Below are 27,626 nucleotides of genomic sequence, written 5' to 3' on the forward strand. Positions count from 1 at the left end.
TTTCAGACAAAGACAAGGAGAAAATTAAAGAGGCATAAAACCACCAAACTGACTGACACGCACATAAGTAAATAGCTGTTAGTGTTTCGGGCTGCTGTATAATGTCCTCACCGCTCACACTGCCTTTCCCTGTGGAAATAACGTTATCTGTAAAATACATTCACAAAGTCAGATAGCTTGGAAGAAAAGGCCATAGATCAAGGAGACTCTGGCTACTCAGCTGACAATTTTGCTATAATACTTTTGCAAAGTTATTGAAAAGGCATATAATTCGGAGAAAAAAAGAAAAAAAAAAAAAAGAGTATCCTCTTCCCTCCACCCTCTCTCCCTCCCACCCATATGACCTACATTCCTGGGAAATTCAATGGAGTCAGGGTGGACTCCTGAATTGCTGTGGCATTGCTGAAAGCATAATCCAGAACACAAAAGCAGAACCTTTGTGCCGTGAAAGATAACAGTGAATACATAAAATGGTACAAAAACCTGACTATACAAAGACATTTTATGGGAAGCTCTCCGTTGAAGATCATTCTGCCTGATTTCTACTATTTCCCAGGATGAAAACGCTCCTCTTTAGAAAAACTTTGAGTCTTTGCTAACATAGATCTGGGTGCAAAGAGAAAGATGACTTTATCCGCAATAAAGGCAGACCATTCACACTGGTGCTTCTGTAGGAGAGGCAGACTTGCAGAGCACCTATACGCACCAAAAGCATTTAACACCACATGTTGCAACACCTCCTTTCCACCGAAGCACCCCTATACCCGACCTGATCAACCTGCCTATGGAGGCAGGGGTTGCCTGCACCTACGTCCTCCTCTGCACACTCATGGAATTTCTCTTTTAACATCAAGCCGTAGGCTCACATGGCCACTGCTTGTACAAATCCAGCAGAGTAAGCAAAGCAATAACATGGTTCAACCGCACGATCTGGTTCAGCTAAGTATCGAAGACCGTACCGCACCGCAAACAAATGCAATTCATATGATGCCTGGCCTGCTGATAATCACCACGATGGGACACAAGGTGGAGCCATCGGAAACAAAGCCTCTCCTGTCTACAGACAGGCATTTACTTAGGCAGACTGACTGCAGCGACATTAAATTAAAGAGCAGCCCAAAAATTGCTGCAAGGTCTCCAATTACGGGGGATTTCCCCTCCCATACAATGTGTTAAGTTACACAGCCAGTTATCAATTAAATGAGGATAATTTCGTCCCCATCCTTTGAAGAGGGGGGTTCCAATGTCTCACCTGATTACTGTGGGTGTGATTTCAGCACAGAAGAACACGCTGAGGCTTCCAACGGCATGTGAAGAAAACATACCCACGATGGAAAATGCGGTAGAGAATTTGTCTTTGACACTGTCACTCATACCTGTCAAGACAAGTGTGATCATAAAAAGTGAGAATGAGGCCAAACTTCCAAGGAAGAAAACAAGAAAACAGGTTTATGTTACTCATTCTGCCTAGACAAGAATTTGAGTCATTTTTATAATACTAATTTAAAACTGGTATTTATAAAATCCATTCCCCAAGCACCCGAGACACAAACATACATGAAAAAAAATCATAATGTCATGCCAAAAATGGCAGTGATCTTTGAATTATTTACGCGCAGCCACCACAAAAAGGTAAAACCCAAGAAAAAAAACACATCTTTGGGCAGTCTTTTAGGCACCAGCCACTTCCCTCCCACGTTTGACAGACAAGCGGAGGCAGGCAGCGTTCATCAAGCTGCCAAACATCTGGTACAGCTCGGTGGCTTAGGCACGGGAGAGCTCGTGGGGCAAGAGGGGAACGAAATAAAAGTGCTCCCATCTCTGTGCTAAGCCCTGCACATGATCAGTCTGCGAACTCTGTCGTAACCCCCAGCTTGACAGCCTTTGCCTGACAACTCTGGGCGAGAAAAGCCGATGCCAAGGACGGTGAAGCACTCCCCTAAGTCACCGTGTCCAGCAAGGCTGTTTGCTCAATCATTTCATGGCTGGATGGCAGCAAGGTTTCTGGGAGTGAACAGTGTCTATCAAGCACAGGGAGAAACCCCAGTAAATCTAAACAAAGCTGAAGGAAACTCTCCTGGCGACAATGACAATACATGCCTCACTTGATCCCTGCTCACCACCTTCTGCTGGCAGGGGCAGGATATCTGATCCAGGGTTGTACAGGCGCACGTGGTCCATCCTGGCCAGCGAGGAGGCCACGTTGTTCGCAGAGACTATTGTGCCATACGAGGGGAACACATCATGCCTAACAGGAGCGCTGGGGAAAGGACTGGAGCTTTGCAGCCATCGCCCCCCACCTTCCTCCAGCCAAGTCCTGAGATCTGCCCAGAGAAAGGGCCGCTCATCAGCCTGCAGACCCAAGCAGGTGTGCTTTCTGGGTTGGATCCAATGAAAAGTAACACCTGCTTTTGTTCTTGCTGAATAGATCAGCTCTCAGGGGAGCAAAAGGTATTCGGGACCTCTTAGGTTACAACTTCCGAAACATGCTACAGCCTGCTCAGGGCTAAGCCCTTTCTGCAATGCACCCCAAGTCTGGGGGAGAGAGCAAATACTACCAGCAGATAAGGATGTGAGCGCGGCACCTTGCAAACTATGGGTCTCTCAGGCTCCCTGCCAACTCTTGCTTAGCGGGTGAGGCTGCACCACTGGCCCCGCAGGGAGTCGTGACTGCTCAGCAGAACAGACCTTGGGAAAGCTGGGCAAGGACAGGTCTGTTAAATCAAATACAGAAGGGTAAATTTTGTTCCCCTGTAGCCTGTCACTGCATTGCTATTACAGTACTTCAGGCTGTGATAAGGTGCCCAGGGAAGTATTTTCTAAGGTGCCCAAGTTCCCTTCTCAGAAGGGACTTTGGCATCTCAGATATTTCTGGAAAAGACTAAACAGGGAATGTTGCTTCTGAGAAGACGACTTTCTGAGAAAGCCTTGCCCCGTATCTAAAAATAAACCTTGGGGGACCTCTGCACCCTCTCTTGACATGCAGAGGCGAGTCAGACTAATGTGGAGGGGATGCGACACTGAGAGACTGCATGTAAACAAACAGGCCTGCCTACGAGCGGGGTCCCGAGGCACTGTGTTAGAAGTAGGCTTTCCCCCTGCAGCCCTCTGCAGCGGCAGCTCTGCTCTGGGTGCTCTGGCCCCAGCCTTTCGGATCTACCTACTCCCGGGGGAGTGCTTCCTGCACTTCTGCATGATGCAGACTCGTCTGTAAACCATACCTGAGTCTGGAAGTTGACTGTATTTTCCAATCACTGGATCCAAGACCACAGAAGTTACAGTAAGACAAAAATAAGAGAGAAAGGGAGAGAAAACAAGAACATACTGTTGTTACATATTTATTTATCCAAAGGAAAAAAAAAAGGTAAATCCCACATGCCACCCTAGCCCCCCATACACTTCTCCTTTCCCATGCCATGATTGGCACATCTTCCCATGGCCACCAGATAGGACATGCTATTTCCAGGCCCCTTTCAGCCGGAGGACAGCATGCTAATGAGACAGTGATAACAAACACAGCAGTAAAGCATTTCTAAGAGCCCCAGAATTACCACTGGGATTAACACAAAGGCGCCTCTGTTATTAACAAAGGGGGAGGAGAGAAACTGCCCTCGTGTTGCAGCCCCGAGGGAATGGCCAACAGAGGCTTTAGTTAGAAAGTAAAACTCTGGGCATCAGCACCGTCACACTGGTGGGAGACCTATTCCTCACCAAAACCTTGAGCTGGTGCTCCGTGTGTCATGCTAGCCACCAGCTGCCATGCGTCCTAACCGCAAAGGAGCACACGGCAGTACCGGGCAGCGAGGGGAAGGGCAGTGGCACGAGCCGGGCACAGCTCTGCTGGTGATCTCCCACCAGGCTCCTGCGACGTCCCAGGAGACACCCTGGGGTCCGGAGGAAGGGCTGAACACGGCAAGCCTCAAGGTCCACTGTGGGTTTGCTGCTGCTGCTGGAGAACACCCCTCTCCCTCTCTCACCCTCCTTCTCAAATTCTGATTTCATTTGCTAATTACACCCAAATTATGCTAAGCTAAAACACGCAGGAGGCTGTAAACAGATTTCATAATCAGCAGGGTCACTGCTTCTCTCCAAACACTATCTAGCTCTTCTGAGGAGGAAGGGGGGCATGGTCTAGAGTGGAGGGAGACGAGCTGCTCTCATGTTCAAGGCTGCCTTTCCCTCCTCTTCTCACAAAGAAAGGGGCGAGGGCAGAGTGGGGAAGGCTGACGGGTGCATGGCATTGAGAGAAGTCTAGGTGCCAACGTAGCAGGAAGCACCTAGAGCCCATGGCTGCTCTTACTTTTAGCAACTTTGCTCACAAAACCGCCTAAACCCGTTATGGAAAGGGTTGCAATGATTACTACAGGGTGTTCCTCCCCACCTCCCGCACACCTATTTTGTTGAAAAACTGCAAGCAGATTTTCATGGCTCTGGAGCAGACTAATGGTTCTGGCACACTTTCCCTCCACGAAGCAATTGCATGTTTATTACCTCAATAGCCTCAACACACATCTGACATCCTTAAAAAAAAATTAGATTAATCCAGTGTAGAGAGACCCTGATGGACACCACCACAAGAATGTGGAGTTTTGGGAGGTGGCGCACACGCACAGTGTGCATCTGCTTGTGAATGGTCACAGTCCATCAATGGGCTGGGGATGAGGTGGGGCCAGGGGGCATCTCCCAGTCTCAGCTGGGACTGCTGGACATGGTAAACGTGTACTCAAAGGGAATGTAAACATCTGTGCCAAGCTGGGAGCAAACACATGTGACTGTGGAGTTACCTCCATGTCATGAAAGAGGTTCCCTGTTTCCCTCCTACACTCCCACAAATAGCGTGTTCGCTAAAGGTTAACTCAGTAAACACTTTCAGGAAACACGGTCTGTAAATATGAACAATTCCTGCTGGCTTGGGGCTGCCTTCAGCATGTGGGAATGTGAAATCTTTCCATCCTCAATGCAAAAAACTCTTTCTCATTAAAGCCCTTAATTATTTCTAAACTTAGAAATGAAAACCAGCAACAACCAGTGTTCTGGTGTTCATCTCATATCCAGTTTGTCCAAAGCATGTCTCAACCCGCTTCCCCCTTCCTTGGGGTGAGGTTTCATGGGACAGGGGTCTAACGGTTGGCAACTGGGAGAGTTGCAAAGCACATCCCACCTTCCCTCTGCTTCAACACCTCTCTGATCCATCAAGTTCAACTTCCTCAACCAACAGAAAATTAAGACAAGGAAATAAAATAAAAAAAAGGAAAGGGAATATTTCTGTATCAGTTTTAATAGCTGAAGCAGCTCAAAAGGGCCAGAGAAATGTCACCACCTGCAAGGGAGGAGGTGGGACACTCTTGCTTTTGGCAGGAACAACCCATTTGAAAAGCTGTGTCACCTCACAAGATCGTGTGTATGTGTTCATGTGGACTATACACACATACCATGTTACAAGTAGGGTCTTTCAGCTGCATATTTCCATGCTACCTGTATATTACTTGCATGTAGCACGATGCTCAGAGCAGGCAGAGGACATACACCTGCTGCTTTAACTTCTGTTTGGTTTAGAGGCCATTTGAGAAGCAGACTCAAGTGGGAAATTTTTCTCTTCCCAATCCCTACCCAGCTCTTTCCCCAGAGGCTATTTCACTGAAATAAAATTAAAAATGTTTTTTGTTTGTTTGTTTGTTTTTAAGTGACAGCCCTAGAAGCAGCATGAATGCTCAATGAGCTTCACCACAGGGACTCATCCAGAACACAATGCCTTTTGTTAATGAACCTAAGACAAGTGTTTGGGGAATCCTTCAAACAAAATTCAGCTGCTTAAACTAAGCAGGTGTACAGCATGTCAAATCCGAGAAAGGCAAAGGAAATGCTAATATTTCCTGATCCCTTATTTGCAAGTCAAACTCATGTGGTCCTGAAAAGCTCTCGTCTCCAACTTACAGTTGAGAAGGCCCAGCTGTAGAAGCGATGCCAGGGCTGTAAGGATCATGAAAAGCAGGAGTCCTCCTCTCCTCCCCAGAAACCCGACCACCGGGCACATGGCCAGGCAGGATGCCAGCGCAATCCCAGCCATGGTGTAGTAGTCCGCATAGAAGTTGTGGGTAATCGCCATCTTCGCTTCATGCCCCATCATGCTTTTCGCAAAACAGTGGTGTATGCCGTAACCAGTCAGCCTAGGGGAAACAGGAGAGGGCAAGAGGAGATCATCGCTGAGAAGGCAGCCACACACTGCAACGTAATTCAATGTAGGAACACGTTGATGCAGGAAGAATTTCTTCCACTGCAGGAATACAACACGTAGTGCAAAAAGACTCATCTCAGACTTCTAAGTGCTACTGTAAAAATAAGCAATGATCAAAAGAAGCAAAAGAAAAACCTCTATTCAACCAGATATTTGCAATCTACTGGCTTTATTCATATAGCTGTTGCTCGTAGTACGATTAGGGTATGAGCAACTTTACAAGGACTCCTAGTGCGTCATTGGTTTTCCCAGCGTATTCGAGAACTCCCCTATCTCGAGAAGGACATATCTCTGTTCCCAGTGCATCCGCTGACAGCCACAGAGCCAGCGCACCTGCGATGAAGCAGCCTGTGTGCTTGGACAGCAAAACACCACACAATACAGATGTGTCTTCCAGGAAGACCTGCCTGCGGCATTTGGTCATGCTAAAGATTGCATGTCACTTCCCAAGCTAGTCTGTTACAACTGAAAACTCCTTAGAAATGACTATTTGAAGTCAGACGTGCTGCAATGATTATTACAATTATGAAATGATAAGCCCTAATTCAATCTACACATTTATACCACCCTTCATAGCAATGCGTCTCCCCTTCTTTTAAAAGTTTCTTCATGATGCCAGTGATCAACATCTTGCCACTCCATATCGCTCCTCTTTCTCCTGTCCCCCCTGCCCCCCAAAAAAGGGAGAAGGAAGGAGAAGGAGAAGGAGAAGGAGAAGGAGAAGGAGAAGGAGAAGGAGAAGGAGAAGGAGAAGGGGAAGGAGAAGGGGAAGGAGAAGGAGAAGGGGAAGGGGAAGGAGAAGGAGAAGGAGAAGGAGAAGGAGAAGGAGAAGGAGAAGGAGAAGGAAGAGCAGGGGACTGGAGGTACAGAAGTCAGATGAGAGGACCCAGCATCACCCCTGATGTGGTGCAAAACTGCAGCAGAGCTGCTACGGGAGGTCAATGCTCCCAGCTGCCTCCATCGCAGCACAAATACCCCTGCCGGGAAGGGCCTCCTGTCCCCAGCATTTAGACCAGACAAACCTCATGTCACAAATTAATTGTGCCTGACAGAGCGGCAGGCACGGATCCAGGTCTCAAAAAAATGAATGGCAGGTACATTACACTGATACACCTCTATCCTCCTGAAGGTCAGGAATTTGAAGCTCTGTCAGCGTAAACTGGATATTAATATAAGCATAGAAACAGTTGGGGGAATATGCAATCGCTGAGTGCATGACAGCCCAGGGCCTGGGGAATTTCTCTTGCGACCTTGTGAATCAATGCTATAGTTCAAAAATACACCCCCGATACCAAACACCTTCCCCCTGATAAAAACCTAGCACAAGTACTTGCTGTTACACAAGAATGTAATTTGCTTTGGATATCTAGATTATAACAGACTCCTCCCATAAGAGAAGTACTAATCAGCAAACAATATTAATAAGAGGGCAGAGTTAACCGGTGTGTATCTTCTCTCTTTCTCTTCTGTGTATGCAAACACACTTGCTGAAGTTGTTATTTAGGCCATGACCTATAAACTAAATTAATGTATCATTTGGACTTTACTTTCCAGCCTGCTTTCCCAGGAATTACTCTATTATCTTAACTTGCTGAGCAGCTCAGAACAGTTGCTTTTGAAACTAAATACATTTATCTCCCTTGACGTCTTATCATTCCCTGCAAAAGGTTCCTTCTCCATGTTCCACACTACTAAAATTTAGCACAGGCCCATCTAACAGGAATAACAGCATTAAAATTAAATAGTTTTCTTTTCCACCCCCTAAAAACAAACATGAAAGCTATTTCCTCAAACACACATCTGCTTCATGCTCTACTTGGATGGCAAACAGCCTCCATGTGCTATTGCCAGGAGTTATTCTTTGGGCTGCCTAGTTCTGGTTTAGGGAATTTCCAAACATGCATAATTAAAGGAGAAGGGGAGAATTCCCCACGTAAACGTTTTTCACAAATACAGTTAACACTGGCTATTAAATCCACCTGCTTAGCCTAAGAGAAAAATGCTGTTTCAGAACAGAGGGAGTCACCCACTGATAGGTGGGAGAGAGACACAAAAACCATAAAACCAGAGCTGGTTCTGCAACCGCTAACGCTGGAGACTGACCCCTGAGGTCCGTGTGCCTCTGGTAGACTACCTGCCCAGCACAGGGGCTGTCCTCTCTGGGTTATGACTGATCCATGAGCCTGTTAACAGGAGTGAAGGCTCCAGAGTAGGGCCCTGATGTGATGAAGAAAAAGCCACAAGAGAGCTACGTACTTCTAAACAGAGCAGAGGACGGGGGCTTTCCAGTCTTCAGCCCACCTCCCATTTGAAAAAATTCACGAAAGGAATTCAAATGGGCATTTTATAAGATTGAAAAATGAGAAAAATCCACTGCTGCTGCCCTCCCAGAAGTTAGGTTTGGTTAGAGGCTAAATTTGTAGCCCATCTATTTCCTCTTTACAAGGTGCTCAGTTCTGGACAGAAGGTCTCAGAGCCTGTAACCTGCAAAACCCTCAGGCAGATGCCTGGTTTTGCCCATGTAAGCATGTCCAAGCTGAAGCCTTAGGACGCAGGCATCACATTGCTCTGTGCAAGACCGCACACTCTCCCTGCGTGCCCCAGACATGATATGGGAGTGCTGAAGCACTTTGCAATCTGCTTTTGAAGACCTGTCACGGACAGCTGTTAAACAAGGAAGCAGGCTCGTATTTACTGGCAAGCAACTTCTTCCTCTGCAACACAGCTATATCAGATGTAAACAACTGGAACTTGCGCTCCTGTGGCATTAATGATTTCAAAAATCCCACCCAGGATGCCAGCAGCAGATGTCTGCATGCGTGAGCATGTACCTGCACGTGGCCACATGAGACCACTGGTGATAGCAATGCACTTGCAGCACGACACCTAAGACAGATGGTGCTGCTGCCTGAAACAGCCAAAGAGTTTCTCCACATTTGCCATAAAAAATTCCCTGCAACAGCTGGTGTTTTTCCAGGATGATTTAGAGACACTAGTGAAGGGTCCCACACTAGGAAGCAGAGGAGCTCCCCCATCATTTCCCATTACTCCTTCCAGTTCACCAACCACACAACTATCCAAACAGAAGGAGATCGGACTTACGAGTTCACACACAATACTACGATGTTTTTCCACAGGTTCCTTGTTCCCACCACTTTAACAATGCAGACTTTCTTCGGTCTCCTGGTGATCTCCTTTTCCAGCTCTGAAACAAACCAGATCAAAATTATTCTTTCACTGGGGAGAACAAGAAGGAGAAGCTTCGCTTGTGAACTACAGATATTCTGAGGGATGTTCTGGAGAGCAGGCCACTGTCGATTACACTAACAGGAGCTATAAAAATGCTGAACAACCTGCCCTAAGTTCACGTCAGGTTTCTCCTTTTCTTCCAGGCTTCCCTTAACCTTCTTGGAGCTGAAGAACTGTCCAAGAACTCCCTCACACCCCAAACCTTCTCCCAGTTTAAAACTTGTATGTAAAATGGGGGCAGTACGGAGCTGGATCCCAGCAAGCATGATATAAAATTTCCTGAAGAACTTCAGGATTCTGTTAATTTTTAAACCCCCCACAGGCAGGACTCTGCTTGGGCAGTTACAAGACCTGCTGCCTTTCTGCAATGCAAACCTGAAAAGCCATGGAAAGGACTGGAGCTCAAACTTATTTTTCGTGGGAATCTTTTGAGGTTTGTTGAAATCCAGGCTTCAGAAAGAAGTGGCTAGGACACTATGTCAGCTCATCCTCTCTCCCCTCCCCCCCTCTTCAAATATTTAAAATTGTTCTGATGGATGTCCTAAACAGAAGACATTTCCTTAAAGAAAAATCCTTGGGCATCATCAGCCGTGATGTCTTTGCATTTCAGAACTAAAGCCTCACCATATCCTTAAAGTGCTGGGCAGCTGCAAGCTAACTTTTCTTTGCAATGCTACATTAACACACAAGCCTTACAAATATTGCATCCAATATTCTTGTTGGCACAGGACAATAATGAAGGGCACTGCTTACTTCCCAAATATCACTAGGTTAGAGATTGAACACCTACCTAAGCATGCCAACAAAACCACTGTTTCCAAGCTACTGGATCAATGAGACAGCTGCAAGGGCATAAAGTCCGGTAAAAATGGAAGAAGCTGTAGCTATAAAGAAGCATCACAAAAACGATGCACTCCAAGAGTACAGACTAGGGCTGGTTTTTAGGGCAAGGACTTGTACTGCTGCTTTCTAGACTGATTGCATTTAAAGGCAGCAGCGTGGCCCTGTTCTGGACCGTGCATCTGTTCCCTTCCTGCATACGCAATTAGCCCGGGTGTCCTCAGTTGTCCGCACTGGCCTGCCTCGATCTCTGCCTTACTCCACTGAATAGCAATCTCTTTAAGAGATGCGAGACAGGGAAAAATAAAAGCAAGCTGCGGGGGGGGTGGGTGGGGGAGAGATAAATGACCCGAATTTACAAACAAAACAAAAGACACATTTGTCTGCTGCTATTTGAAAATTATATCATAAAAATAATAAATCAAAGAAACACTATATATATGCAAATAGTCGGGCTATTCACTGCTCACAGGTAACTCCTAGTCTTCTATCTAGAGTAACTACAGGGAACGCTCCTGAGAAAAGCAGCAAAGGGTATTTTACATTCATGATTGTATTTAAGCAGAATATTGCTGTACTACTTTCCTTACTACCTGATAATATCCATTCCTCTCCAGAATCTACACAGCATGAAGCTCACAAAAGCATAAAAACAGAGGTGGAGCAAAAGAGGAAATTGGTCAAATTAATATTTGTACTACAGGAGCACTCAGCAGGCTCAGCAATGGATCAGGGCTATATTAAAAAAATAAGCAATAAAAAAAAGATGGTACTTAATCTCAAAGCACAAGATCAAAATGATTTTTGTAGCAAGATTCTGGAAAGGAGTAAGTGGGAATAACATAATTCAGAACAACTGAAGCAGTTAGATAAGACATAGCTATAAAGCCTATAATTGAGCCCAAGCCAAACCTTCTACAGCAAAAAAGTCAAAGCAAGCACTAGAAACAGCACAAGGTTTTGAAAAGCTGTTGATGGCTGTTTACTATTTCAACTGAAGGGCAACAATGAAAATCACCACCCAAACAACACACATTGCACAGATTTCATGTGGATGTAAGGGTTCACTCTCAAGCTGTCTAAAAATGACCAGATCTGGCCTGTCAAAGTAAAACATCTCCTCCGTCAGCAGAAGACAGTCCCCGATGCCATATTCTTTTGATTTTCTTAATGTGGGGTGTTTTTTTTCCTCATTTTTACTTTTTTCTTTGGGAAGACGAAGTAGATTTTATTGCCAATATGTGCTTTGTTGAGCCACATGAAATTAAGAGAAGCAACACTTAACTTGGTTACACTTCTCTGCGGAGCCAAACATTATTTTGCCCTCCACTCCTGCTTTGTTCGTACATTCGGGGTTGCTACAATCCATACGCTCTTAATTTATTGTCACGCATCCTTCTCTTGTGCACTCAGCCCCCCTTTTAACCTTTCTTATAAGTCAGTCCTTCTGAACTAATTCCCGTTACTGTTTTTCACTGAACTGCGGTTCTACCCTCACGTAACGAATAGCCTGTGGGTTATGTGAACTGGCAAACACATCCTCTGCTTCAGCTGCAGCAAGGGGGATTTCACCCTTTCTCTACCCTGCCTCACACAGTCTCCCTTCAGTAGATCCTTGCTTCTGCTCTGATGGGAGTTATACTCCATGGATACATAGCATCATTATACGAAAATGTCCCAAAAGAGATTCCAGATGTAGTTGCGTTACATTAAAGAAAAAAAAAAAAAGAAAAAAAATCATGGGGGGGGGGGGGAAAGAAAAAGAGAAACTTGCCTCAAACCTTACACGAATGAATGCAAACAGCACCTGACTTTTTACTGAAAACCTACTGGCTCTACCAGCTATTTACTCCTCCATCACTCTATGATGTGTTAAAACTCCAAATCTAAGTCACCTGCTTCAGATGAATGACTCCCCAAGTCTCCAAAACCATCTATCTTTCTGATGGCTTTCTCCATCCTTTATTTCTATATATACAAGTCAGATGTTCTCAAAAAAACCCAAAACAAACCACCACAAAAACCAAAACCAAAACAAAAAAACAACCGAAACCCCCGCCACCTCAAAATCAATCATTTACAATAAACAAAATATCATTCGGATAGCAACAAATAAGCTATATGACTTGTAAAAAAGTCACCACCTACAGAACTGGCTCTCATTTAAGTGGCCTGCTGTTTTTGGAGGTAGAGTGCTTTGCACAAAAGGACCTTCTCTGACAGGCATCAGGAGAGCGGCAGCTCTTAGGCTGTGTGGACTTCATAGGTCAAAGTTAAGATCTTAAAAGAGAAGTCATGCCACTGCCTATTAAAACCCCATGGAAGCAAACTATTGCTCTCTCATTTACTGGAATAACACCAGGAAAACTCCCCCTACCCCCAACCTATTCTTTGATTTTGCACTGAAGTCACCAGTTCAGAAGGAATTTGCATTAAACGTTTCAGTTCTGACTGATTTACCAGAAGGACGAGTGTGGAAAATAAAAAAATATTTTTATCCATTTACTCAGAGGCCCATTATGAGTTTTCCCATACTCCGGAGCCCACACACTCTCTAGGCTTCCTATTCAGGGACTCGGTAGAAAAAACTGTCAACAACCTAACTCTTTATATCTCAGTGGAAATTAAAACTATTCATTGAGAGACTTTAAAAGTCTCATGGGGAGGGGAACCCTACCAGCTTCCAGCTCCCAATGCTGCTGAATTCTCGTGGGATCCTCTCCGTTCAGGAGCATAGCTTTCAAAATCAGAAAGTATCTTTAAAGCCTTCAAATGAAGCCACCCATCTCTGCATCACTTGGCAAAGACAAAATACACAAAGCTCAAATCAAGCCGCTGAAAAAGGATGTCCAAAGTGACAAGAGTCCTGTGGTGATGGACTTCTGCTGGATTTTTCTGCCTGCTAAATGATACTGTCAGTAGCTCTTTGAACATGAAAAGAGCTATGGAAGCCCAGCACAGAGGCTCAGTCAATCCCCAGAGCACAATAGCTTTGCAGCAGGAGGTAGATCGGTGCAAAATGCAGAGCTGAAGCAACCTACTCACAGCCACACCGAGTTACTGGTACACAGGGTTGTTTATACGTTCCAGGATTTCTGTCTCCATGAACTCCCTTTCTGCTCTTTTTTTTTTTTTTTTTTAAATCATGGAGGACTAGCAGCCCGCTACATTGCATTTTTGAAAAGCCTAATAGTAAAGGAATATTGAAGGCTATCAAGTCACATACAGAAATTATGAGCAGGGTAAGAAGCTGATTGATGGGCAGACAGCAATAAGGGGTAGAGAAATGGAAATCATAAGTGGATGGCAGGAGGTTAGTGGCAGAGTGACTCATCTTATTCTCAAAAAAAAGAAATCTAGTTTAATAACCTCACTAGGGAGCTTGGCACAAACCTTAGGAATGTGCCAGTGAAGTCTGCTGGTGACAAAGTGAGGCACTGCCAGCAGTACAGCACAGAAATGGGACATCAGAGGGAACTGGGTGAGCTTGAGACCATGTGTGGCAAAAGCAAGTAAAAAAATGCAAAATACAAAGTAAGACACCCAGGGACTAATGGGAAATGCTTCTGCTGGAAGAGAATACTGTGTTGGACTTGGTTATACACTACTTAATCGCAAGTGACTATAAGGTACCAGTCTGTTGTGTCCATGAGGTATTTGCAATTCAGACAATGAAATACTGGTGCTCTTTTACAATTCTGGTCATCAATATTTGAGCAACTAAAGCCTTGGCAAGCCTACTTATAAAAGGAGAGGAAACAGAGGAGAACTTCAGCTCAGCAAAGGAATGGTGCTGCTGTCTGCTCACACAGCATGGGAAAAGAGAAAAAGAGATTTAAGATAAAAGATAGCCACAGACAGGAGCAAATAGGAATGGAAAAAAGACAAAGAACCTGGACAGCTATAGTGTATTTGAACTGAATGCTAAAATGTACCCTACCACAAGAGCAATTTGGATTCTGGAATGGCGTTCCAACAAAAGCATGGGACATAAATACTAACAGCATTTAAAATGAAGCTCATTTCTTGAGAGCAACTGTATAACTCGATGACTATAATAGCAAAGGACTGATTGCAATAATTTGTTTCAATCCTGTATTTCTAATTACATTCAAAAAAAGATAGGAAAAGCTAGACATAAGGTTGCCATTGCAATCTTCAATTGCTCATATGCATTATGATACAGCACTTAATTAGATGATCACACATTAGTTTTTCCCCCAGAATGCTCACTACAGTCAGCAAATGGGCAGCTATTAATGATGTCTCTTCCTTCCCATTCAACATGTGCCTTGTTATCCAAACCTCCCAGTGAATACAAAATCATAGGTTTCCTCAGAGACATTCCTACAGTGCTGTCAGAATATTCATGTACTTCATAAACACCAATGAAATAATCTCCACCACCTTCTTGTAAGAGTAAGGACAAAGATTATTCCTGTTTTGCAGGCAGGGAGATAAAATACAGAGGAATTGTGTCCAGAATGAGAAAAATCATGCAGCAATACCCCTTGTAGGTGCCAATATAAATGCTCCAGCTTTCTGCAAATCAAGCCCCAGAATTACATGCTAGAGACAGACACTGAAGAAATTGTGATTAGTGACAGCACTGGAAGAGCCTGATTCCAGGGAGATTTCCATCATCCTACAAGGACATCCCTGACGGACACAGGGAATGAGTACAGCTCTTCAGGAGGCATTCAGCTTCATTTCCCCAAGACTGTCCTCTTTCCTTCTGCAACCCTCTGCCTCATTCACTACACACCTTCCAAATTCTGCAACAAATGAGGAACAGACAACAGCTTCATTCCCACAGCATCGTCCATCCTATGCACTGATTCGTCCATCCTATGCCCTGTGGAAAAAATAGGTCGTAATCATGTTATTAAAGGCTGTATCCTCATGCCTTCATGCCAGGAGGCCAAGCAAGGGTTGCCCAGGCAACCTGACTTCTTGCATTTCCCAGAGCGTGACTTGTCAACATTTACATTCCTCTAACATTACCAACGTTAAAAAAAAAACCAAAAACCACCAACACAAAGAATACCTCAAATGTCATTGTGTGGAGCTGCATCTGGGCCATCAGGAGGTTTCAGATACCTACGCATGCATTGCTGCTATCTGCTGCAGGAGCTATGGAGGAGACCTCAGCAGGCAGAGCAGGTGAGTTGGGCAATATGGAGGGGTGAGACACACATTTTAGGAGTGGATTTCACAACAGAAGAGTGCTGAGACTGAATCCTTGGGCTCGACAGCTTGTTCTGGAGGGAGGGAGGGGGAAGCAAATGATGACAGCCCCTTTGGTCTCCATGCTCTAGCTCTCCTCTTCTTCCTCTACAGCCGTTAATTCCCCCCAGTTCCTTGTTGCCTTTGCCTCTCTAAGTCCCCTCCAATTACCTTTATTCTTTGCTCCCACAACTCTTTTCACTCTCCTATTTCCTCTTTTCTCTGCCCACCGGTCCCTCTTACTGCTCTCTGCCTCCACTTGGTTCCCCAGGTCTCCTCTCCTAACCCCTCACATCTGCATCCAGGCTCACCCATCCTCTCCCCTCTTGGTGCATGTGGGCCGGGGGAGCGCTGGCAGGGCCAGGGCTTGCTGCCAGCCCTCTGTACGTGGTTCCTGCCCTGTAAAGCTGGCTCCTCCGGCAGGAAAGGTAGCACTGCAGACAAAGAGCCAGTGTGCCAGCCGGGCACAGAGCAGCTGCGACACGGCCAGCAAGAGTCTGCAGAGGACTCAACTGGTGAGAAAGTCATTCAAGCTTCAACAGAGGCTGACAAACACCCCCCCTCCTTTTTTTTAAATTTTCTAGCATATTTGGCTTTTCCCAGTGGCATCAAAAGGCACGTCCTCAGTAGCGTGCTCCCTTTTTCCCCTGTCCCATCCAAACCCTGCCGCTGTCAGAGGTCACTACTGCCCTCACCAGGGATACATCAGGGCACACATGGGTTCTCCTCTTCCATTCCTGTAGACCTAGCCAGCAGAAGACAACTTACACTGACCAGTTCTATTCCTGTTACCCGCTATTTATCATGTACGACGTGTCCTGAAAGGGTTGCACAAACTCCATCAGTTCCTGCTCCTGGACAACAGGGGAGCACCAGGAGAAACCCAGCCCCTCCTAAAAGCTGATTTAACATACAAGAGGGCAACAGAAATCACTGGCTGGTTTTGTTTGAGATACAAATCTCTGTCGCTGACACACAGTCCTTTGTAAGACTTAAAGGCTGCCTTCAAGTAGCACCTTGAACTGTTTTAACTAAATTTCCCCCATTTACCTGACTACCCTCTGGGACTTGATGGGATATTTAAGTCTGGTTCCATTAAACAACCAAGAAACAGGAGCCGGTAAAGGAACACATCTGGCAGGTTTGTACTTAGTAGCATCACATGGAGTTACCTGTATTATGGGGCCAGGGAACTTGCTTTCTTTCTCTAGCTAATACACCTGGCTCTTCATCTACCACAAGCTTTAAAACAGTAGTGTAGTTGTAGGTGTGATGGTCTAAGGGTATGAGTAAAGCTTTGTAGGGAGAGTTAATCTCTTCTATTAGGGAAAGAGACTGACTTTCAGACATAAGGCTTTTTCACTCTTCCCTCTGCTATTTACCCAACCTAAAAAACCCCATGTAAGTACATAGATCCAAGCCTCATGCTTAGGCAAAACAAAATATATATAGCAAAACAAAACAGAAAACTAGCTTATGTATAAAAGAAAAGTCATGGCAGCGTGTTGCTCAGTAGCAAGAAAGGTGAATGATAATTTCTTTTTCTTCATTAAAAGGAAAGTCCCCCAAACCCACAGCTTTCCTAACTGCAATCCACACATGTATACACACACACAGAGTACTTGTCACCACTGTACCCCCCTCTTCTCCATGTGTCCTGCACGCTAAAGTATTTGTGTCTATTTGGACGCTTGATCTTTGCTGGCCACTTTTGTAATTACATCAATACCACTTCTCTAAGCTTAGGAAGGAACCTTGGAAAAGAACAGCTATAACCTGTCTGTCCAGAGGAGCACTCCGGTTTTCCTCTAGAGATGAGCAAAAAGGGGGTTTTGTTATTCAGCCTGGTCAAGCAGTTATTTTTCTGTTAAGGAACATCTGAAATATTTCCCACCACAGGGGAAGAGAAGGAGAGCCGCACAAGGGTGGGTTTCCATGGAAGCATCAAGTCCGACACTCAGGTAACTGCTGATACGGCTTCTCAAGCGGTGCCTTTCCCAGCACACCCAAACGCGCTGGCCAGGCTCGGTGCTGCTGCAGCGGAGATCAGCTGGCAGCAGTCCATCTGTTCCAGCCAACAAACACACCCTTTGCCCCACACAAATTAAAAACGTGCATCCTACCGAAATAATGAAAGCCAGCTGATGTACAACATGCCTGTGAAAGGTGTAAGGACAGTTGGTGCTTTGGGACTTCCAATTCCCCTAAACACTCTTTTCTCCTGTTCTTTAAACAGAACTCCGTGCTTCCTTAGCATTTATTTCACTCAGGTCAAAACGACTGCCCTGCAGCTGCACTGAAATTTATGTTTGTTTCTCATTCCACAGGGGAACAGGGAAGACATGGGGAAGTTTTTGGAGAAACTGGCAGTGAAAAAAGTGTACTGAATTAATATCATCAAAATACTTCATTTGCTCATGACTGAAGCTGACTTTTTTGGATAATGTTTTGAAAAATTTGTCAACAAAACTCACCAAGCCTGCTTTACAAATGACATTTCAATATGCAATTGGATAAAAATCATTCCCTTGATGCAAAAAATGAATTTAAAGTTTTTTTTCTAAAAGTGTTGAGCCAACTGGTGAAATTTTGAGACTCAAAACATTAGGGATGATTTAACCAGGTCTAATTAGCACACCTAGATTTCTCAAGGATTAAAGAAGAAAATATGACCACATAAAACTAAAAATATCTTTATGAAGGCAAATAATTCCTACCCAAAACCACAAGGTGTACCAATAACTCAAAAATAAAGCCACTTAAAGGTGCTGAGGAAGCAGCTCTCCTTGTGGTTTGCAACCAACAACATCACTACGTTACACCCCTGGGGCAGGCTACTGACAATAAGGGCAATGTTAATTTACAACACTCCGGACTCCTATCAACATCCCTCGTCTCACTTTAATTTGTTTACCATGCAAGCGCACGCCCGTACTGCCCTGCTGGCTGAGCATTGCCCATCAGCTGCCCGTGCTGATTTTCTCCAGACAGGGGTTGTTACCGCAGCTGCCGAACCTTTCAACTGCAGCTAGACCGCTGTCCCGACATTTAGTTGTTCTCTTTAGAGACATCCCCCAGAAGAGCACTGGCAAACCACTCTTCCCCCCGTGGATTGATTCAAAAACAGCAGATAAATTTTGCTTCCTTTTTTGTCCCACCCAACATGTAAGCCACCTCCCCATGGAGCAAATGGGCCTTAGAGAAGGTTAGTGTCACTTTCCACTACGGGCAGCGTAGCCAAATGGACCAGTAAAAGCTTTCAGCAGGCAATGGGAACGGTGTGATTCTTCAGAAAGGAAAATAAGCCTGTTCTTTGCTTGGACAGCAATTCAAAATTGCATTTTCTTCCATCGCAGAAATGCTTCAGCCACTTGAACGCTACTTCATTTTATTATGGAACTTGTATCAGCTGCCAAAATGGGTACATATGAAACTACTGTAACTCCTGTAATGATCTGTTATATAGGATACACTAATTTGACTGGTATGTATGAGTAAAATTGCAGTGGGGTTTCCAGCTGGAAGGGACTGCAAGTAAGCAGTTTATCATTTAAATGTATTGGGAGTAATTCAATCACAGGAGGCTGTTACAACAATGCAGCGAGGAATAATAACCAGCAACACAATGGCCCCTAACTAGAGCAAAACAGTTTCCAGCCCTTTCAGATGTAAAACAAAGACTAAAACAAATCACAAACAAAAACCCCTCCACACAGATAGGAAAGCTCAACAATGGAGTCAAGGGGAAATAGGGGATACCTGCATCAGGCTCAATGGCATCCTTTCTCCCAGAGCTTTTTACCCATTCCCTGCTACAGCAGCTACAGGTATGTGATTATAACACACAAAAGCAGATAAATGTTTTCTTCGGCTTACAGACCCACTGCAAGACACATGGCCTGCGGTTTGATCACATTCTTCACTCGGGATTTCTACTTTTCTCCTGTCCTCACTCAGACCGTCAACACTCCTATGCACGCAGAATGAGAGAGAACGTCCTTCCTTCCGAAATTTTTAGTTAAGCTCATTTCATCCTTTTGATACTGCTCCTCTCTTACTCTCCCTACAGAATTGCAGCATCTCTCCAGAGCTGGGTCAGGAAAGCCTTAACTTGTGGGGCTGCAGAGAGAGTTTAAAGAGAAAAAGCGAGGGAAGAAATAATAAAAAACCCCAACAATATCCCCAACAAATCCAGCATCAGCAAGGACACAGAAATGACCACGTTCTGTATCACTTAAAGTTTGCAAAGGGTAATATACTGACAACTGCTATATCTAAATGTATTTGCAGGTAGAGAATCCATATCATCAAGGAGTGTAAAAATGTGCTGTTTTCCACAAGAAAGGGAGTCCTTCCTTGAACAGGAGTGTACCCCTACCATGAAACTGCTGGAAAAAGTAATCAGTCACAAATAATAGTCATAAAACCATTTTGATACTTAGCATTCCTCCATGGACAATATCATTATACATGGCTTAAGTAAATCCCTCTGGCACACAGTTGCATCTTTATCATCTTCCTTAAAGGAAACTCAGGTAATTTATTTTTTCTTTCCTCTAAAATACATTCTATTTCATCTGCAAATTCAAGAAGCTGACTAGCTGAGAAAAGCCCAATGTAGAGTTGGTTGGGAAACTCCAAGTCCAATTGTGAGACATTTTGCCTCACACCTATGCCTCGTACCTATGCCTCAGAGATAGGCTTTCTCCAAGATCCATCATTTACTCTGCGGAAGATCTGCAAAAAGGAGGTGGGGGGGGTGGAGATCACCAGGTTTATGGCTGCTCACATACTCCCCAGCTTTTCAGAACTTTACCAGAAAAATGGCATTTACATTGCAAAGCCATGTTGTGTGCGATGCAGATGCAGGAACTGTAACCCCAGACACCCAATTCATGTGCAAACAAGCTAATTAATACCAGTCTGCCAACTGCACCAGAAATCACAGCAGTGACCTGGGTATGAATACCACAGACCCAAATTGGACTTTTTCACCCCTTCGCTGATGAAGACTGCTTCATTCGTCAGGCGCTGATGCTAACGGTGACATTTTTCTATTCTGGATGAAGTCTATTCCAGTGCTGACTGAAGCTACAGTTACCCCAGAGACCTTCAGCAGCAAGTATCAGCCGGGCGCAGGAAGCATCACCCCTACCCGCGGGCAGAGCTACTGGGTGAGGTCTCCCTGCAGCCCCTGGGGTCAGAGTAGGTAGGATTTGAAAAAGTTGGGGGGAATAAAAAAAAAAGAAACATTTCCACTGTTTTCTGACTAGTGGGTAGTCTGATACAGATTGCAAGTGACAGTGCAAAACGGGTGTTTATGGGCACCGTCAGGCCTGTGAGAAGGCAGAGGGGAGCCTGAACCAAATCTGACAGGTGGACCAGTGAGATGAAGATCTAGAAACTCTTTGCCTTTGTTGTAATTAGAGCCACACACACACACAATCTCTTCTGCAAAGCACTCTGTGAGACAGGAGTGCAGCTATTTCAGCGACAATCCTGGTGATAAGAGCTGTCAGCTCCTTCTAAAAGCATCAATAAAACAAGGAACCAATAATTTAGACTCTCAACCAAAACTGCACCCTACAGCTGCTGCTTGCAGCCCCTCTGCCCCCAGAGCAGCATCTTTCAGATGATGCAGGAGAGGAAAGCAAAACGGCTCTTGGAGTAAGGCTTTAAAGGGAAACTGTAACATGGTTTAGGTCTGCCACAAGGCTGGTGCTTTAGCATTTGGGGTTCGAGTGCTGCCGCTTCTCCAAACCAACAAAGTAAGTGTGGCGTGATGGGCAGGATCCCAGCCAGCAGCTTCCTTAAAACACAGTTTCCAGAGGCCCACAGGGCTGAAGGTGCACTCTGTAGCCATGGTAAAATTCTTCAGGAGATGTCTCTAAAGACATATGGCACTGCAAGATGAGATTATAAATACTTGGGCTGTTCAACAGGCCAAGTAGTTTTAAACACAGTGCTGGAGTTTGGAATGGTTTTTCAAGAAAAGCAAAATGAATGAATGAACGGATGGGATGATTTTACAGGCAATAAATAGATTATTTAATTCTGGGCAGCAAAGCCACTTGCAGCCTTTAGAGAAGAGCGGAGGGATTTGCGGTTGTCTGTCCTACTCACCAGGCACCACTCCTTTGATGTCGCTTTCTGTGTTCATCCTGTTCTTGTGCGTGAACTGAAGGATCAGTTCCTTGGATGCCTCAAACTGTTGTGTAGCCATCAGCCACCGAAGGGACTCTGGGAAAATACTTTAAAGGTGGAAAACAGGTTAGGGTCGCTTCCAAGTTCCTGTCAGAGGAAGAACTGGTAGTGTTTAGCTGCTCATTTAACCGTTCATGAGCTACATAATTATTTTCAAAAAGCAGAAGAATCACTTGTGAAACAAATAAGAGGGAAAACAGATTCAGAATGTACAAATCAATGACATTTTCTTTTACACTGATTCACAAATGATACAGGAACTATCCTATCACCTAGTAAAAGGACATAGTAGAATTTTATATGTATTAGAGGCATTCTGCCCATTCATACAATTTTGAAAGAACTGGGAGAAGGAGGCAGCACTGTCTGCAATAGACATTTGCTGCCAAGCAGGGAAATGAATGAGTTGTGCAGTTAACACATGGTAATTCAGACCAAAGAAGGAAAACAGCTGACAGAAGTGATTTGGATTCTCTTGTAAAAATGGAGAGAGGAAAGAGAAGAATTACTTTTTAGGATTATAAGGGAACAGATTTTTTAAATTTTTAAACATGTCAAAAATCTTCTCCCACATATGCAGACTTTAAGCCATTCTTTTATACAGGTCAGTATTGTGTATGCTCCAGAAAACATTCAGTTGTTGCTCTAAAAGTTTCCCCTAGTAAAGACAATATTATGTTAGCTGAGTTGCCTTAAAAATATACACATGCACACAGAGTTACAAAAGAAAAAAAGTCTATTTTCCATCTGGTTGTTTCCTTCAAGTGCTGATATTCACCCACGTCATTAGCCTAACTGATCATTCTTCCTTTTTTTTTCAGATGAGTTTATTTTCATACAAAACGAAAAGAAATACGTAGATCTTAAAACAAACAAACGAAACCTCCCATACTTCTATAGATATGAAAACTTTCAGATCTGACTCCAAGCATATTTTTCTTTCTTGTATAGGCCTCATTTTCACTAATCTTCCAAAAGACCTTTCTAAGAACAAAGTTAGCAACTACTTTTAACTTCAAATATATAATAAACCTCAAATTTCCTTCACAAAGCACTGATCTTTGCTGTGGATGCTGCCTAAGCAGTGGACCAGGCAATTGCACCATTATGGTACTATCTTTTAAGGCTGACGCAATTTGGAAGACAGCTTAGCGAAACCTCCATCCTAGATAGAGAAAGTATTATTATTATTTTTTTTTAAGATGAAAAAAGGAGAGAAGTCAGGCAGACTGCAATCCAAATGATACCAGGCAATAAAAATATAGAACAGCCGTGATGACAGCTATTCAGCTTGACAGCTTATTTACTACCACTGGTGCTGCACAGATGCTTTGGCATATCCTCCTGCAGAAAGTCCTGTACTGCAAATGCATGTTTTGAAAAATTAATAATTCTCTGAATGCAAAATCTCCCCGTGCTTGGCTCCGGAGAGGGGACGGCCCAAGCCACTAGCCTAAAAGCTGCACTTTTTGAACAGTCTGCTTACAGGTTACAGGTCCCAAACGACAAGCCCTATGAGGAGCACCCGCTCCAAGGGAAGGAAGAGAGCTGCAGGGACGGGCATCACGGGGACAAACGCCATCTCCGCCTTCCAGCTCCTACAGGTTTCTCAAACTGGAAGTGCTGAAACCTCAGTTTTTCAGCTGCTCCATTCTCAGTGCGAGCAGTGGGAGGTTCATTTAAGGATCTTTAAAAACTCCTGGGCTGTTTTGAACCCAGGTTATCAGGCATAGCAAGGGGAAGCACTGGCCACCGCATCTCTGTGTAAGTGCCTGAACTCACCTGTGGAGCATGGACCCTGCTGCCAAGGGTCATTTTGGCAACAAGGGTACACACCTTCTGTTGCCAAACCAAGCACCGTCACAAACTCAAAAGCAAAAAAACCCTGCCAACCCCCGGCCCCTCTGGACTTCTGCACAGAAATTTGGTCACAACCTCGTTCTTCATCCTATATATATATAAATGTGGATGAGACAGCTTTCTGCCAAGGGTGGGCAGTCTCCCAGACCACCAGACTGAGCTAACTGCAGACACCTGGTTGATATCTATCTCCTCCATCAGCGAGGAAAGGACCAGCCTTTTGCAGCCGAAGAAAAGAACGGGCTGGGAGTGGGGGGGAATGTTCATCTCCTGTTACACAGCTGCTGCTTGGGAGAGGAGAGGGGGAAGAGTGGGAGGGACACTGGGGAAAAAAGATCCTAAGCCCGAGAAATCCTAAAAGAAGAGAAGAATCCTTGACAAACAGAAAAAGGCCAGGCAGGTACCGCGCATAGCTGGAAGGAGAACAATGATCCTGCCCAGATGCAGAGCAAACCCATGCCCATGCAAAGGGTGTAGTGTGTCAGTTAGGGGTCTGCCCCAGGGCAACAAGCCCACTTATTACAACTTTGTGCCTTGGTGAGGGTAGGTCTTACCTAACAGCACCAGAAAAGAACTGGCCACCCCTTCCCAGTTCTTAAGTTTTGGTTAGAGTGAAGCAGGAGTTTATTTCAGATCATTGATACCTTTTTGCTGACCTTCATGGCATGGCCCTGTCAGGAGCTTCCTGCGTCCAAGGGAGAAGAAATAATGCCTCTGCATAACTGGAGATCCCTTTCCCTCATGGCTCTGACACACACACACACACACACACACTTTGAAAGGAGCCTAACTTCTATTAACTAATAATTTTTATACGCTTGTCACCAACCCCTGTGCTCACATCCAGCTTATGTGGGTGCCTCTCTGCCCTTCTAGAACGTCCTGAGAGCTCAGCAAAGGCATCTGCTTGATTTGCAGGTGTCCCAGTCCACCAGCCCATCCCTCCTGGACAAATCTGCTGCTTCCTCCTTTCCCCAATCCATGCCCAGCTTCCCGCTCCACTCAGCTACCCACCTCCTGTGGACGGTATAGCCTGCCACGTGCAGGCTGGGAGCAGAGCAAATCTATAGGTGGGAGAGGGCTAAACCCCAGCATGGAGGGGCAAACAGCTCTCTCGCAGCAGGATATGGAAGTAAAGAGAGCAAGGAGGAAGGAGGAGGCAGCGCAGGGGCTTCTGCAGCATCTGTTATTGAACTCACTGCTTTGGGTACACAATGGGGGATTAACAAGCAGAGCAGTTTTCCAGTTCTTTTACTACAAATCAGTTCCATTTCTTCCTTCATCTGTAACATATGCTGAGGGTCCACGCTTTATTCCCCAACACAATGCCAGGGGAAGAGGGGAGGAAAGGAAAGAGGTAATAAAATGGTAGCACTTTCCAGAGAATATGCAACAGATGGAAGAGAAAAGCCTAGGAGAAAAGTGCGTACTGTACCAACAGTATAATTAAACAGGCATCCTAACCAGAGTCCATTTCTGCAAATGCAAAAACCCTGGGCAACGCAAATCTTTTTTGTTACTTTGGCTGTTACCACTATTTATCAAGCTGTCATATCACACATTATATACGGGGGATCCATTTGCGTGGTCTGCCTGTCCTCTCCAGCCAAAAAGCCACAAAGCTCTTGGAGATCAGGAAATGTTAGCATTTCCTATTGCTTTCAATGTCACCCAGGGATGTCCTCTCAATAGGAATGTGTACCAGACCCTGACTCGGCCACCTGGAAAATGTCGTACCTCCAGAAGACTGCTGAGGGGTTACTGCTGTCCATGTTGTCTACCGCATTCGTTAGGCATTTTCATCTATCGTACTGTCCTCTTGGACACAAATATTTGTAAACTTTGGGTTCTATCCAGTGGTAGATATAATGTTTTCCAGCCGGCAGGCATCCCAGTAGGAGGTTTTGGGAGCAGACCTGCACATGTGTATGTTTGCATGTGTATAACACATGGCAGGTTTGGGAGAACAGTATCATACATTAACAAGAACACTCCAGCTTATTCATCATCAAGATTAACACTGACAAGATGAGACTATTTAGATGTTGTATGATGGAAAACTGGGCGGGGGGAAGACATTATCTTGTAAAGGACTTGTAACTTTTCCTGGTGTGCCGCGTTTTGTCCTCAGCCCAAGCTGCTGCATCTCTACCTGGGGGATAAGTGAAGAAATCCCCACTGAGGGTTACCACCATGAATGCAGGAGATCTCTGTAAGGCCTTCATGCATTAATAGAAAAATATATAACTGTTAAAAATCGTTACACCCTGTAACAAGTTTTTACATGTTGCAACTTGTCAGGCATTACAACGGGCAGTTTGGCCCCCCACGGTACATAAACAACTTGGTCCTGCACAGTGCAGTGGCATTTTTTCCTCATTTTTTTCAGCATACAGCAACTAAATATTTTAATCTTGTTAGTGTTATCTTTAAAACGAATGATCTAGCGTGTTCTTACTGTTATGGTTTGGTACAACACTGTTCTCGTAAGCCTCTGTTGTGTTATGCCGCCACTGCGTGTCACTATTAAGACAGAACAACAAAGATTTTTGGGGGAGATTTAGAGAGTCCTGGTGGGGATGGACTTGGCACCACACCCAAGGTGAGAGCCACCCTGCTTCTCCCAGGATAGCCGTACCAACGCCGCAGTGCCGCCAGCGCAGCAGGCAGAGAGGAGTGGGAGCAGCCGGGAGGGGAGGATTCCTTGCGGGAACGATCCCGAGCCACGGCCCAGCGCAGACCGGTCACCCAGGCTTCAGCACAGCATGTGCTAATTCAGGCAAAATCGAGCAGGCAGTCTAGTTCAGGGCTGGCTACCTCACGCACACAGGATGTCCGAGTGCACTGGCTCAAGAGCTGACAAGTTATTTTTAACCTAGCTTGGCTAACCCAGGCCAAAGAAACGGACAGTGACAGCCCAGAACCACAATACAGGTTTTAAGGGAAAATTTAGCTGTGCAGCCACAATCGGACAATAGCTAGGCTGAGACGCATCCTCTCAATAATTGTTTTTATCTTTGAAGGGGAAGTAACAGCCAGAATAATAGCAAAGTACAACTTTCTGCTCATCGAGAGAGGACCATCTCCTGAGTTCCCACCATGTCACAGCATGTAACCTATGTGTGTGCTACAGCATATTATAAAGTTATTTCTTATTGCAAAGTCAAATCTTTGCACCAGGTGAATGTAACAACAAAGGGAAAGACTCATATGTATTGTGAAGCACGTACACTTCCAGGCAGCAAAGCACCTCCCGAGTCCAACATTAGGAGCTCGTGTTGTCTTTGACCCGACAGGAGGAAGAAATACTTACACCCAGTAAAACAGCATCAGCAGAAAAGGACAAATGATGACGGCCTGGAGGACCTGCCAGTCCCTGCAGAGGGCAGCCAGCCCCGGCATGAGGAACTGCCCTGCCATTTCGATGAAGCTCGCCACCATGGTGATCATGAACCGGTGCCCAGGAGGACAGAGCTCTATCCCTGAAACACAGAGCACACACGAAAACATTAGCCCCACACCAGCAAAGGCACCCACAGAACATCTCTTTATGAAACTTTCAGGGAGTTAATGTCCTTCAAGACCTTTGGCCAAAGTTATGCACAATCACATAAATCTTGTTTCCTCCTGTATTTAGGCTTCAAAAACCCTAGCAGCAATAGAGACGCCCATTAACAGCTGGCTGTGGCGCAAACATTGCAACTCCCATACACCTATTGCACCTCCTGCAGACCTGCTGTATCCTCATTGTCAGCTTTCCTTCAGTCTCTGCCTAGAGAAGCATTTTCTCAAATTGTAAGTTATTTGTTTGGTTGGTTGGTTTTTTAAAAGGAATGTAGGGTAAAATACAATACAAAGATTTTGGGTCGAGCCTTTTCACGGTTCTCAGCAGGGTATTTCCACATGCCTTTCCAATCAGTTTGCTGGGAGGCAGAAGAGCGCAGCTCTCAGCAGGATGCAGCCACCCAGCTCATACAGGATGCCACCTGCCCACAGTTCAATATGCTACGAC

General features: G+C 45.1%; 1 protein-coding gene across 5 annotated transcripts in view; it reads right to left on the reverse strand.

The window, feature by feature from the left end:
* Positions 1 to 27,626, reverse strand: part of SLC22A23 (solute carrier family 22 member 23) — a 116,218-nt gene that overhangs the window by 5,410 nt on the left and 83,182 nt on the right. The window contains exons 4-10 of one of the 5 annotated variants that reach the window (XM_072851367.1): positions 26,928 to 27,096; positions 21,674 to 21,801; positions 15,090 to 15,179; positions 9,338 to 9,440; positions 5,935 to 6,167; positions 3,222 to 3,254; positions 1,253 to 1,376 (exon numbers count right to left, since the gene is read on the reverse strand). In XM_072851367.1, coding sequence (XP_072707468.1) covers positions 1,253 to 1,376; positions 3,222 to 3,254; positions 5,935 to 6,167; positions 9,338 to 9,440; positions 15,090 to 15,179; positions 21,674 to 21,801; positions 26,928 to 27,096 — 880 coding nt within the window. Of the gene's footprint in view, positions 1 to 1,252; positions 1,377 to 3,221; positions 3,255 to 5,934; positions 6,168 to 9,337; positions 9,441 to 15,089; positions 15,180 to 21,673; positions 21,802 to 26,927; positions 27,097 to 27,626 lie in introns of those variants that run through there. The other 4 variants (XM_072851368.1, XM_072851369.1, XR_012040632.1 and 1 more) reach the window with 4 other exon arrangements.

Source organism: Ciconia boyciana, chromosome 2 (genome assembly GCF_034638445.1).
Source record: "Ciconia boyciana chromosome 2, ASM3463844v1, whole genome shotgun sequence".
NCBI lineage: Eukaryota > Metazoa > Chordata > Aves > Ciconiiformes > Ciconiidae > Ciconia > Ciconia boyciana.